The following is a 13,789-nucleotide window of genomic DNA, read 5'->3' as shown; positions in this document are numbered from 1 at the left end:
TTAATGTACTTAGTCATGTGCCAGATGACACACGAAAGCCTTCCACAGGGTAGTTTAATGCATGGTGTGTAGACTATTAGACAACATCACCTTGCTGTAATGGCATTAGAAACCAGATACGGTGGGCAAAACATGATGACGGTAACAATTTACAGATTTATTTTTATCATGAACTGGTGATAAAAATTTCTACTTTTGAGTAGCAAATGAACTTCAGACTTCATAAAACAAGAAGTTCCTAAACTTAATAACAAAATCAATAATAAATATGGTGTAAATCAGCTTGTAAACAGTGAAACAATGCAAGCTCATTAATTATTCAAGCCTGGTGCATGCTGGGAACTCCAGCTTTGAAAAGTTTAGTAAAATTGACTTATTTCATTTACCTCTGAAATTTACTCTCATTAGCCAATAAAAATGACAAGGTTTTCTACTTTAGGATTGGTACACGATGGTGCATTGTAACAATAACTATCAATCATAAATAATATTTACTTATAGGATAGAGCATTATTATTATTTTTTAATTAGAAATTACATCAAGGTGCACTTAGTAACTTTTGTCTTTGTGTCATCTTGGACTTACACTGACACCTAGCGGCTTGGATGCAGCATCATTTAAAATCAACAGTTTTCAGTTTCAGATGCCATTGTAGAAATTTAGTATTCACAGTCAGACATGATTACTTTAATCAATGAGTGAATGTGTCAAATAACAGGACGGTTACTGAGATTAAGCGAGTAGTATTCGGCTGGTCATGTGATTCTAACATGGCAGCCCCCATGTGCGGACCCTCTCCATGTAGAATAAAACAGCTTTTATAAGGTTACAGTAATGACTGGAGTCTTCATTTTAATGTGAGTGGTCATAATTTCCTACATATTTTGCAAAATTACAATTCATGTCTTTAGGAGTTAAACTTTTTTTAATGAGAAAAAAAATTACTGAGTGCACCTTTAATATTTTCAGGTTAATGCTTAAACTAATGTATTCAATATAGAAAGTACTTAACCAAAAAAAAAAATTAGTGAACATTTTAACTGTATTACAACATGCCTCCTTTAGTCTAAATATTATGCTGTAAAATAGGAGTTCTGCTTATGGCTTGACAATGAAGAGAGGCTGGCATTTTCTGACCTCTAAAAGTAATTTGAACTCAAATCAGGCAAACACTTTTGAATCTTTGTTGTCACTTGTGATAGTTTACTCAATTAGCTATGTTGTGTAGCCAATCAGACCCTTCTGCAACATTACTGTAAGTTATAGTTCTCAACATATGAGACCTGAGAGATGTGTCAGCCAGTCTTGCTGACTTAAAAGCACATTTATATAATTGACTCACTCCACTAATGTGGACCCAAATGTGTATTTTAGATAATACCGATTCAACTCATTTCTTCTCTGTACCCTGAGAACAAGATGCTGCACTTAGGTGATTCATTGAATGTGCCAAGGGGTTCTGTGCTTTGTCTGAGAGCTGTTTTAGTCCGGATCTCAGAGTCAGATAGTGAAGTGATGATAGCATATATTTTAGAGTGTGCTGTATTTAGCTCACCTCTTCTTGATGTTGTAAAGGCTGTCAGCAGTAATGGTTAAATTGGATCAACCAAAAAAGAATATGAGAAAATGAATCAATATGTTTTATGCATTTGTGAGCAAGAGTTTGATGGAATATGGAATTTAACCCGTGTCCCTGCAAGTGGTAACATTATATCAACAAAGCATGTGTCTATAAATTCTATAGCTCAGTTGAAAACAGTGAGATTTTGAGTCCTGCAAGCTAATTTCAGCTTTTGTTTTCCATTGGCAGTGTGATCTGCCAGTGTGGAGATTGCACCAGCAATGTTAGCTCAGGCTTCTGCTGTTTTCTAAGCTTGTACCATTTCAAAAGGTTGACCTAAGTTTGGCTCTTGCTATTTGTAGCTCCTTATTACCCAGTTCTTTTACAAACCACAAGAAGGTGTCTGCTTGATGTTGGAAACAGAAACTTTCATAATGCAAGTTAATACACATTAGTTTACACAAAGTTTCTGTGATGAGAAGGAGGGCATGGCCGGGCCGTGAGGATGCATGCCCGGCGCTGAGTTGCCCAATCAGCGGGAGAGAGATAAAGGAGGAGCCGGGGATGCCAGAGAGAGAGACAAAAAGCTTTGTGTGTGCGTCATTGTTTATGTTGAGTTGGAAATCAGTGTTTTATGTTGAATTAAAGTCTTTGTGAGTGTTAATCCGGTGCCTGCCTCCCCCTTTCCCTTGAGCAAGAGACATTTTCTGTTACACTGGTGCCGAAACCTGGGAAAGGAGGGGGGGCACGTTGTCCGGGAGAACTCGCCGCTGCCGTCCGCCAGGGGACGGAGGAGTGGCTGAGGACCGGGTGGGCGGCGTGCCCGTGGGAGCCGAAGAAGAGTGTTTTCTTTTCTCTCTCTCCCACTCTCTTTCTCTCTCCCCTCTCCCTCCCCTCGTCCTACCCAGGTTCCCAGGAGCCGGGGAAGACCAGCCTGCGATGGCATGGCCAAAGGGGCAACTCCTCCCCTCCAGGAAGGGAGGGGGGGTAGTAAGTCAGACCGGAGGTTTCCTCGGCCTTAATTGGGCGGTGGGGGTATGTGATGAGGAGGAGGGTGTGGCCGGGCCGAGAGGATGCACGTTTGGCGTTGAGTTACCCAATCAGCGGGAGAGAGATAAAGGAGGAGCCGGGGACGCCAGAGAGAGAGATAGAGACGCACAAAGCTGTGTGTGTGTGCGTCATTGTTTATGTTGCATTGGAAGTTAGTGTTTTATGTTGAATTAAAGTCATCATGAGTGTTAATCCAGTTCCCGCCTCCTGAGACCGTCAATCCACGCATCTTATCACGTGGCTCATCGTGCATGACACCGCGGAGACTCCGCATGTGGAGGCTCATGCTACTCTCCGTGAACCACGCACAACTTGCCACATTGAGAGCGAGAACCACAAATGCGACCACGAGGAGGCTAGCAACCGGGCCAATTTGGTTGCTTAGGAGACCTGGCTGGAGTCACTCAGCACACCCTGGATTTGAACTTGCGACTCCAGGGGTGGTAGTCAGCGTCAATACTCACTGAGCTACCCGGCCCCCTGTTTCTGCATTGTTAAAATACTTTCTCTCATCCCAGCTTAATGTTCAATGCATACATTTAGCTTTGTAATTTGTGGTTGGCACCAAAAAGCAGTGCCAGCCTGGCTTTGGAGCAGGGTTTCATAACCAAGGGTTAAGCGTAGTGTTAAAAGCCCTAAAGTCAGTTTATATGTGGATGTAATGGATGTGAATTATTAAGGCCAACTTGAGACCAGTATGACTGTTTTAATCACAACATTGTTACTCATTGCAAATACTCTCTTGTGTTGTTAAAAGGTCAATGAAAATGAGTTTGAATTGGAAAAGAGATGTCACAACAAAACATATCTTTCTCTTTCTCTTTCTCTCTCTCTCTCTATAGGCAGAAAAGAGTTTGTGCAGCGACTGAAGCTCGAAGCCACTCTCAGTGTGCACGATGGATGTGTAAGTCACTAAAGCGCTAAAGGTCTTTCTTTCATCTGTGTTGAAATCTCCAGTTTTGTCCAACTGTTCTATTTTGCAGTTTTTTGGCTGATTTATTTCCCTAAATAATTTCGCCTGCAGGACAGGATCTGTCTGGGTTATTTTGTCTCAGGGGAATCACTGTGCTTGTTTTGTATCTATAAGTGAATGGTGTGTGTGTTCGCGCGTGTCTTTCTACCCACTTATCTCTGGCTCCTTTATCTGTCAGTGATTTAAACTCAGAGGCTGATAGGCGCCAGGCTGCCACTAGGGATGTAATTTTGTACACTGCCAATGGTGCTTTACTGCTGGGACATCCAGCAAAGCCATGTACTCTATTTTAATGGCAAACCTTCCAAATGACAAACACCCCACAAACTCCAGTATAACCTCTGACAGTCTTTAACAGGCTCCAACAAACTCATAGAACTTTATGCAGATTTAGCTGCTAGACTGCAAATGACCTTCCCTGCATATGACTGTAATACTGAGGTGAGGTGACCACTGTGAGCATATGAGGCCGAAACATGGGCAGAAACACAGTGGGAACAGAAGGCAGCACAGTAAAATGATCTAATAAGGATTGTTCACAATAAGCAGATACAACATGTCACCTATGTAAAGCCAGACTACAGAGGATGTACTGTTGAAATAAACAGAATTTGCAATTTCCATACTAAATAAGGCTTAAAACTCTAAATGAAGTCAACTTTTTCAATAAAAGGTCTGTGAAAGGAAGTGCTTTTCCCTCATGTCGTTCCAGACCCAAATGACTTTGATATTCTGCGGAACACTAAACGATGTATTTTAAAGAATGTTGCAATTGCTGATTTTCGTACAATAGTATTTAATAGTGCCACACTTTAAAGCTTTAAAAAGCTCTCAAAAGTGTCATAAAAGTAGTCCATGTGACTTGTGCGTCATATTCTAAGTCTTCTGGAGGCATAAGATCACTATCCACCGCTATGTATATCAGAGATTTTAAATTTATTTGTCATTGCCATTTTTGCAACATTTTGGACATGTTTGAAGTGTGTAGTTACAGATTTAGCATAAATGTATTAAAGACTTGCTAGTTTGGTAACAAATGTTTGTTAGTAGTTATTGATCATGTTGTATTTGCCATAAATTAAAGAAACATATTTGTTTGATTATAGACTATTATCTAATATGCATATCTAATAGTTCTCTCTCTAAAGAACATTGTACCTTTATTGCATTTAAAAAAAAGTAATGGGGCACTAATTTGAACTTTATTTGTGGAAAATGCCAACCACTGCTATAAAATGCATCTGAAATGCCTTGCGTTGGTTTATGATCCTTAAAGGAATATTCCAGGTTCAATGCTAGTTAAGCTCATGAAAATTAGAAAAAAAAGTCCAAGGCACTTCTTCTAGTACAAACGTTTAAAAGCCTTTATTGTATATAGGAATATTCCGGGTTCAATGCAAGTTGAGCTCAATCGACAGAATTTGTGGCATAATATTAATGTTGACTTGCCCCTCCTTTTCTTAAAAAAAAAAAAAGCAAAAAGCAGGGTTCCAGTGAGGCACTTACAATGGAAGTGAATGGGGCCAATCTGTAAACATTAAAAAAGTATAGCTATAAGACATAAACAGTATGCATGTTAACATGATTTCAGTGTGTTAAAATCTCTTACTCACCTTTTCTGTGTAAAGTTATAGCCAATTTTACAACTTTGTTACCTTGAAGGTGTAATGTCAACAAACCCTAAAATGACTGTAATGACAATTTAAACAAATTTACAGCTGAAATAACACACAAGTTTTAAAAGAAGAATTAATGTAAGTGCTTTTATAAAATTATAAGCTTCACATTTATGCCTTTTAAACCCTTCAAAAATTCACATCCATTGTAAGCGCCTCACTGTAACTTAGATTTTTGCTTTTTTTTTTTGAAGAAAAGGACGGATGAGTCAAAATGATTTTTTGTGGTAATCTGCAATATGCCACAAATGCTGTCGATTGAGCTTAACTTGTATTGAACCCGGAATATTCCTATAAAATTCAATTTTATCCGATGGCCTTCCTCTTTCACTCTTTGTTCATATCACACATCCAGGACAAATGCACAGAAAACCCGCTGTGCATTTTTAAGTGCATGGAGAGATCGGTGTCTTTTATCATCTGGCTCGGGGTAACGTCTCAGGTTCCGTTCCGATGTGACATACAGTTGAAGTCAGAAGTTTACATACACTTAGGTTGAAGTCATTAAAAATAATTTTTTAACCACTCCACAGATTTAATATTAGCAAACTATAGTTTTGGCAAGTCGTTTAGGACATCTGCTTTGTGCATGACACAAGTAATTTTCCCAACAGTTGTTTACAGACAGATTGTTTAACTTTTAATTGACTATATCACAATTCCAGTGGGTAAGAAGTTTACATACACCAAGTTAGCTGTGCCTTTAAGCAGCTTGGAAAATTCCAGAAAATGTTATCAAGTCTTTAGACAATTAGCCAGTTAGCTTCTGATGGGTGGTGTACTGAATTGGAGGTGAACCTGTGGATGTATTGTAAGGCCTACCTTCAAACTCAGTGCCTCTTTGCTTGACATCATGGGAAAAGCAAAAGAAATCAGCCAAGACCTCAGAAAAAAAATTGTGAAGCTTCACAAGTCTTGTTTATCCTTGGGAGCAATTTCCAAATGCCTGAAGGTACCATGTTCATCTGTACATACAATAGTATGCAAGTATAAACACCCACACAGCCATCATATCTCTAAGGAAGGAGATGCATTCCGTCTCCTAGAGGTGAACATAGTTTGGATCGAATAGTGCAAATCAATCCCAGAACAACAGCAAAGGACCTTGTGTAGATGCTGGGGGAAACAGGTAGACAAGTATCTATATCCACAGTAAAACGAGTCCTATATCGACATAACCTGAAAGGCTGCTCAGCAAGAAAGAAGCCACTGATCCAAAACCGCCATAAAAATGGCAGACTACAGTTTGCAATTGCACATGGGGACAATGATCTTACTTTTTGGAGAAATGTCCTCTGGTGTAATGAAACAAAAATTGAACTGTTTGGCCATAATGACCATCGTTGTGTTTGGAGGAAAAAAGTGAGACTTGCAAGCCGTAGAACACTATCCCAACTGTGAAGCATGGGGGTGGCAGCATCATGTTATGGGGGTGCTTTGCTGCAGGAGGGACTGGTGCACTTCACAAAATAGATGGCATCATGAGGAAGGAAAATTATGTGGATATATTGAAGCAACATCTCAAGACATCAGCCAGGAAGTTAAAGCTCGGTCGCAAATGGGTCTTCCAAATGGACAATGACCACAAGCATACCTCCAAAATTGTGGCAAAATGGCTAAAGGACAACAAAGTCAAAGTATTGGAGTGGCTATCAGAAAGCCCTGACCTCCATCCGATAGAAAATTTGTGAGCAGAACTGAAAAAGCATGTGCGAGCAATGAGGCCTACAAACCTGACTTAATTACACCAGTTCTATCTGGAGGAATGGGCCAAAATTCCAGCAACTTATTGTGAGAAGCTTGTGGAAGGCTACACAAAAAGTTTGACCCAAGTTAAACAATTTAAAGACAATGCTACCAAATGCTAACAAATTGTATGTAAACTTCTGACCCACTAGGAATGTGATGAAAGAAATAAAAGCTGAAATAAATAATTCTCTCTACTATTATTCTGACATTTTATATTCTTAAAATACAGTAATGATCCTAACTGACCTAAGACAGGGAATGTTTTCTACAATTAAATGCTAGGAATTGTAAAAAACTGAGTTTAAATGTATTTGTCTAAGATGTATGTAAACTTCTGACTTCAACTGTACTATAGTTGCCTTATTTAGAGCTAGCTCAGAGACTCCCCATATTCACTAATGACACAGTTCAGGCTGCTTTCATCACTTGTTATTTTAGCCTGTAATGCTTCATACTACGTCTAATACAATCTAATTCCATCTGTCCACTATAGAAATAACAGCTGTAGAGGGCAAACTGAAAGGGGAGAATGAGGGATAACTGCTTAATCCCTGCCAATGACATTATTTTAAGAAGGCAGAGGTCAAAGGAAATGGACTGTGTGTGTGATGAGGTTTGTGCTGCTTTAGAAAGGCTAGGAACAGACTGCATCAACCTTAAGTAATGAAATATTGATCGATTGCCCTTAAAGGTGCAGGCAGCACACACAACGTCAGATCATCTCAACTCTAAAGGTCTAAAGCAGGATTTTATGTCATGATAAAAACACTGGTGTCATTTGTGATGCTCAGTCAGTTAATGATGTCAACAAATATCTAAAGAAATGGATAGATTATGTGGTAGACCCTTACATTTTTAAGGAAGGGATGAATTCTTTTTTAGAGCAGTCAAAGTGTGCATTCATTTCAGCTGGTTTTCATCATGTTTCTTAACAGGTTAACACAATATCCTGGAATGACACAGGGGAATACATCTTATCAGGTTCAGATGACACTAACTTGGTTATCACAAATCCTTACAACAGAAAGGTAAGTTAAAGACAAAAAAATAATAATAAAAAAATAAACACTATGCATATGGTTGAAATAAGACTGCACTGCTAGACTTGCATTGACTACTGTAATGCATGCTACTCTAGTCTATAAGTGTATTTTCAAAATTTGATTATTTTGAATAACTGGAGTAAGATGAGAGTTCAGTGATACATTTTTTAGGACAGAAGCGCATCTGTTTCTCTTCTTCATATTAAACAGTTGTTCTCCGTTGGGGTTTTATTGGTGCAGATGCAGGATTTTCCCATATTTTCTTTTTTTTTTTCTTTTTTCTTTTTTGTAATGAGTTGAAATCCATTCTCAGTAATGCATTTGGCAGATTCTTTTTAAGCTACATCCAGAGCATTCAAGGTTTACATTTTATCAGTATGTGTTTCCTGGGAAACAAACCCATGAGGTGTATGTATCTGATGCTGATCATCTAAAGATGTCAAAGCTTAATTAAAGATGAATTGCGTATTTTTTCTCAATGTTAAAGGAATATTCCAGGTTCAGTACAAGTTAAGCTGAATCAACAGCATTTGTGGCATAATATTGATTACCACACAAATTAATTTAGACTCGTCCCTCCTTTTCGTTAAAAACAGCAAAAATCGAGGTTACAGTGAGGCACTTACAACGGAAGTGAATGGGGCCAATTTTTGAGGGTTTAAATGCAGAAATGTGAAACTTATAATTTTTTAAAAGCACTAACATTAATTCTTCTGTTAAAACTCATGTACTGTATTATTCGAGCTGTAAAGTTGTGTACATCGTCATTATTATAGTTGTTTCTGGGTTTTGTTGACATCACATCATCATGGCAACAAAGTTGTAAGATTGGATTGAACTTCACACAGCAAAGGTTAGTAAGTGATTTTATCATTCTAAAATTATGCTAACACACATATTGTTTACATCTTGTGGCTATACTTTTGAAACGGTGAGTATTTTAAAGTTTATGGATTGGCCCCATTCACTTCCATTGAAAGTGTCTCAATGTAACCCAGATTTAAAAAAAAAAAAGGAGGGATGAGCCAAAACTAATTTTTGTGGTAATCAATATTATGCCACAAATGCTGTCAATTGAGCTTAACTTGTATTGAACCCGAAATATTCCTTTAAAATACTTTCTTATATCCTAGCTTAATATGCACAGACAACAGCAGTTTTACAGTGATAAAAGTGCTTTGATGGTGAAAACAAATGTCACCTCAAAGGGCTGATTTTAGAATTTTTGATCAGTATTTTTGATTGCCTTTGCCTTTAGATCAAGACAACAATTCGTTCAGGACACCGGGCCAACATCTTCAGCGCAAAGTTCATGCCCCACACTAACGATCAACAGATTGTGTCCTGCTCAGGAGATGGCATCATTTTCTACACACACACAGAGAAGAGCCAAGAAATCAACAGACAGTGCCAGTTCACCTGCCACTATGGCACTGCTTATGAGGTACAGGGGTTATTAAAGTAGTGAGATGACATTGAATGACTACAGCGAGACAACAATAAAATTGTGATTATATGTGTTTCTCAGAGTCAGCATTATCTTTGTTTGGGGCTGATGTTTGGTGAGGTGGATGTTGATGTCTGAAATATCTTTTTCATTAGATAATGACGGTGCCAAATGACCCCTACACCTTCTTGTCCTGTGGAGAAGATGGTACAGTGAGGTGGTTCGACTTGCGCATGAAGACTAGCTGCACAAAGGAGGACTGTAAAGATGTAAGAAGACTTTTGAGTGTGTGCGATTATCTTGTTTATAAGGACTTCTGAAGTTGAAACTGAGAATATGTATCAAGACAGATGTATTTACTCTTTGATTGCTGATTTTAAAGGAATAGTTCACCCAAAAATGAAAATTCAGTCATCATTTATTCACTCTGTGTTGTTCCAAACCTGTATGATTTATTTTCTTTTGTGGAACACAAAATTAGATTTTTAGCTGAATGTCCAAGCTGCTTATTCTGTTCAACCAAAGTAAACAAACAAATAAACACTCCTCGACAATGAAAGTAGAAAGTGATTAGTGGCTGCCAGGGCATCAAATGGTATGGTTTCTTGAATGTCTCACGAGTCATTGCAAAACGGCAAGTTAAAATTAGCAACAGTGCAAATGAGATTCGAGAGCTATGGCAGAGGATAAGATTTTAAGCTAATTACAAGTTAAATTTGATCGGTTCCTCACACAAATCCTATAGATATTGCTATCATATAACTTCAGAAGACTTGTAATATAGGGCACAAGTCATATAGACTACTTGTATGTTTTTGTTGTTGTTGTCCTTTTTGGAACTTGAAAGACTAATACGATTTTCAGCGAATTACAAGTTCAATTTCGATCAGTTCCTCACACACACCCTATAGCTATAGCTATCCTAGAGCTTCAGAAAACTTGGAATAAAGGGCACAAGTAATATAGACTACTTTTATGTGTTTTTTTTTTTTTGGTCCTTTTTGGAGCTTGAAAGACTAGGGTCGCTGTATGTTTTCATTGTATGAAAGAGAGCAGCTTAGACATTCTACAAAATATCTCCTGTAAAAAAGTTTGGAATGACACGAGAGGGGGTTAATGATGACAGAATTTTCATTTTTGGGGTGAACTGTTCGTTGAAGTATAATGTTTCAGCTTAAAAGCAAAACTCGCCGGGGTTCTCCAGACCAATATCTACATAATTAAAAGATTTCTCTTGAGCGCATTCTGTTCTTTGCTTCTAGACTCAATTGCATTTTTCGTCACTCTGCGTTTCTTCAGTTAAATTTATGCTTTTGTCATTTACATCATTGGTAGTGCTCTGGAGGGAGGTTGCTATAGTGATCTGATATCAGGTTCTCCTCCCGTAGTGTTCAATCTCACCATTACAGCATTACAGTGAATAACTCTGAACTGCACCTCAGCGCCATTCCTGATAATGAGGAAACAGCCTTCAACCTCGATTTCTCAACCCACAGAGAGTGAGTGGTGTGGAAGAGATTTGCCTGAGGACATGATTACTTTCTGTTTTGATCAGAAACCATTTGTTTTGTGTGGTAAAGAATGTACTGCTGAAAAGTGCTTTTTGGATCCCAGTGATGTTTGTGTTCTGTCAGTAGCAGAGATTCAGCTGTCAAATAAGGGATCTGGGCTCCTTAAAGGCAAGACGAGGCATTATTGTAATGTCTTCAAAACACTTGCACAGTATCCTAAGGCATGGCATGACAAGTTTTGATTGTCAAGTTATATATCTGTCCTCACTGAAATAGCTGGTAAGGATGTGGAGGTAGAACTGTGATTAAGCCCCTGTCATTTGAATGCCATTGCAGTAGATACAAAATAATAAACAAAGTGGCTTCTGCAAACAAATTATACCTTTTTTCAGAACTTATTTCACTCTTACAATTACTTTTAACTAACTGGTCTCAAAAGTATTTATTTTTAGTGGATGAATGAGTTCCACTCAAGTTCACAAAGGTGCTCTAGCAGAATAACCACAAGCATAATTCATCACATTAAATATGGGCATGTTCCACTAATGTGTGACAACCAGAAAGTGTCCAAATGCTTCTGTTGACATTCTGAACTGTATGTCTATTGTTATATAATGTGAAACCCAACAAATTTCCTGTTTAAGTTTTCCTTGAAAAGGGTACTTGTGCTATCTTTAAAATAAATTCAACTTGATGTAATATCTTTTTTTTATCTAATGCAGTGACATTCATGCATTTTAAATTATGCCTAAGTCAGGAGTCGGTAACCTTTTTGACATGGAGTGCCATTTTTGTATTTTCCTGGGCAATGGCTGTGCCAACCCTGAAAGAAAAACAAACAAACAAAAATACGCACATATATGTGATTTTCCGAAGTTTGAGTTTACTTGTGAAAATATTTCTATTTTGCATTTTTTCTAATTTATTCGTTTATTTTTCATTACAAATGATATTACCAGCATAAGTTTAAGTGTAAAATGTGTGCAAAACCCGATGATTATGATATAATCACGATCATGCATGTGAATTTTCACAGAGCATCTTGTGAAAGTGCTTTATTGAAAGAAAACCTGTCCTTTTGCACAAAATGAGTTAACCCAGTTAATATATATTTTAATAATAATATTAATAATATTTTATACCTCATTCTGTACAATGCACCTTCAGTGTTTATACTTCTTCATTTGCACCTTGTACTGTATTCATAGACACTTGCATTGAGCTGGTCTCTGCTTCTCTATCTCATAACTTTGCACTCCATAAAAATCTTTATTGTATATACTCATATATATTTATATATACACTACCGTTCAAAAGTTTAGGGTCGCTTACTCATTCTTTATTTTTTTTTTTCACATTTTAGAATAATAGTAAGTCATCACAACTATGGAATAACATAAATGGAACTGTGGGAATTATGTTGTGACTAAACAAAATCCAAAATAAATCAAAACTGTGTTATATTTTAGCATCTTCAAAGTAGTCACCCTTCACCTAGATTTTGCAGAAATGTACTCTTGACATTTTCTCAACCAACTTCTTGAGGTATCACCCTGGAATGCTTTATAAACAGTATTGAAGGAGTTCCCATCTATGTGCTGGGCACTTATTGGCTACTTTTATTAATTATTCGGTCCAAGTCATCCATTTCAAAAACTTAGATAAATTTTTTTAGACAAAATTTTAGTTTTGTAATTAAATAAATTAATATGGTGGCACAATTATATTTTTGTCTACAAAACTAATTTCAAACGTTTAAGCATACGCCTTCAGATCAAAAGGTTTTTAAGATCATGAGAAACATTTCAGGCAAGTGACCCCAAACTTTTGAACGGTAGTGTATATTTTTTATATACATATTGCTATTTGCACTTCTGGTTAGATGCTAATGGCATTTCATTGGCTCTGTACCTGTACTCTGCACAATGACAATAAAGTTGAATCTGATCTAATCTAATGTCACAAATTTGCTTATTTGATTACTGATCATGAAATTGTGTGGAATCTTAAATATTTCTTATGTCATTGTAATCATGTAATCACTAGCATACAAGCAACAGCGAGAGAGGAGCAGAATATTTTATTTATATGAAGTTTTTTGCAGCTGACCTGCAAACTGAAACTTTATTTCCAGGTTTAATTTATATTTTGAATAGACTCAGATTTTGAATCCCACGTGTGGGGGATTTGGTTTATGTTTTCTCTTTTAATCGTTTAATGTAATTTTGAGTGTGACCATGGTTTAAGGAGGGTGTACCTGTATGCTGGGTTGGAAATCTCAAGCATTAATAGTGGTATTTTCCTTATTACATCACGTGTTGTTCTGAATGCAAAAAAAATCCAATGAAACACGGAATGATGGCTGTCATCTGCGCAGTCTGACCAAAGCAAAGCGGGCGCGTTTACTCGCGCGATTAACCAAAAGTGAAGCGCTGCTGCCTCGTGATTGCTGGCTTGCACATGCTGCAGGATTCTGTTGGGTATATTGCAGTCTCGTCACATTCTAACTTTTTGTTTAGCCTCCCATTCAGCTCATGAAAACACGCTGTGTGATAATAAGGAAGGATTATTTTCCCTTGATATTTGTCTCATTTGCTGACTTTCTATCCAATTTTCTCTCTCTGTTATCCCTCATTAGGACATTTTGATTAATTGTCGGAGAGCTGCTACCTCAATATCCATTTGTCCTCTGGTCCCCTACTATCTTGCTGTGGGATGTTCTGACAGCTCAGTGAGGATCTATGACCGACGAATGCTTGGAACAAGAGCTACGGGTGA

At 37.6% G+C, this 13,789-nt stretch overlaps 1 protein-coding gene across 8 annotated transcripts in view; it reads left to right on the top strand.

Annotated features, from left to right (window-relative positions):
* The window catches only part of LOC127446730 (DDB1- and CUL4-associated factor 6-like), a 72,148-nt gene that overhangs the window by 2,580 nt on the left and 55,779 nt on the right, over nt 1-13,789 (top strand). For all 8 annotated transcript variants that reach the window (XM_051707866.1, XM_051707871.1, XM_051707868.1 and 5 more), the window contains exons 2-6: nt 3,455-3,516; nt 7,946-8,038; nt 9,312-9,497; nt 9,656-9,769; nt 13,650-13,785. In XM_051707866.1, coding sequence (XP_051563826.1) covers nt 3,455-3,516; nt 7,946-8,038; nt 9,312-9,497; nt 9,656-9,769; nt 13,650-13,785 — 591 coding nt within the window. The remainder of the gene's footprint in view (nt 1-3,454; nt 3,517-7,945; nt 8,039-9,311; nt 9,498-9,655; nt 9,770-13,649; nt 13,786-13,789) is intronic.

This window comes from Myxocyprinus asiaticus, chromosome 10, assembly GCF_019703515.2.
Source record: "Myxocyprinus asiaticus isolate MX2 ecotype Aquarium Trade chromosome 10, UBuf_Myxa_2, whole genome shotgun sequence".
NCBI classification, from domain to species: Eukaryota; Metazoa; Chordata; class Actinopteri; order Cypriniformes; family Catostomidae; genus Myxocyprinus; species Myxocyprinus asiaticus.
Note: the sequence above shows the minus strand (reverse complement) of the source record. Positions and strands in the feature narration are given on the sequence as shown.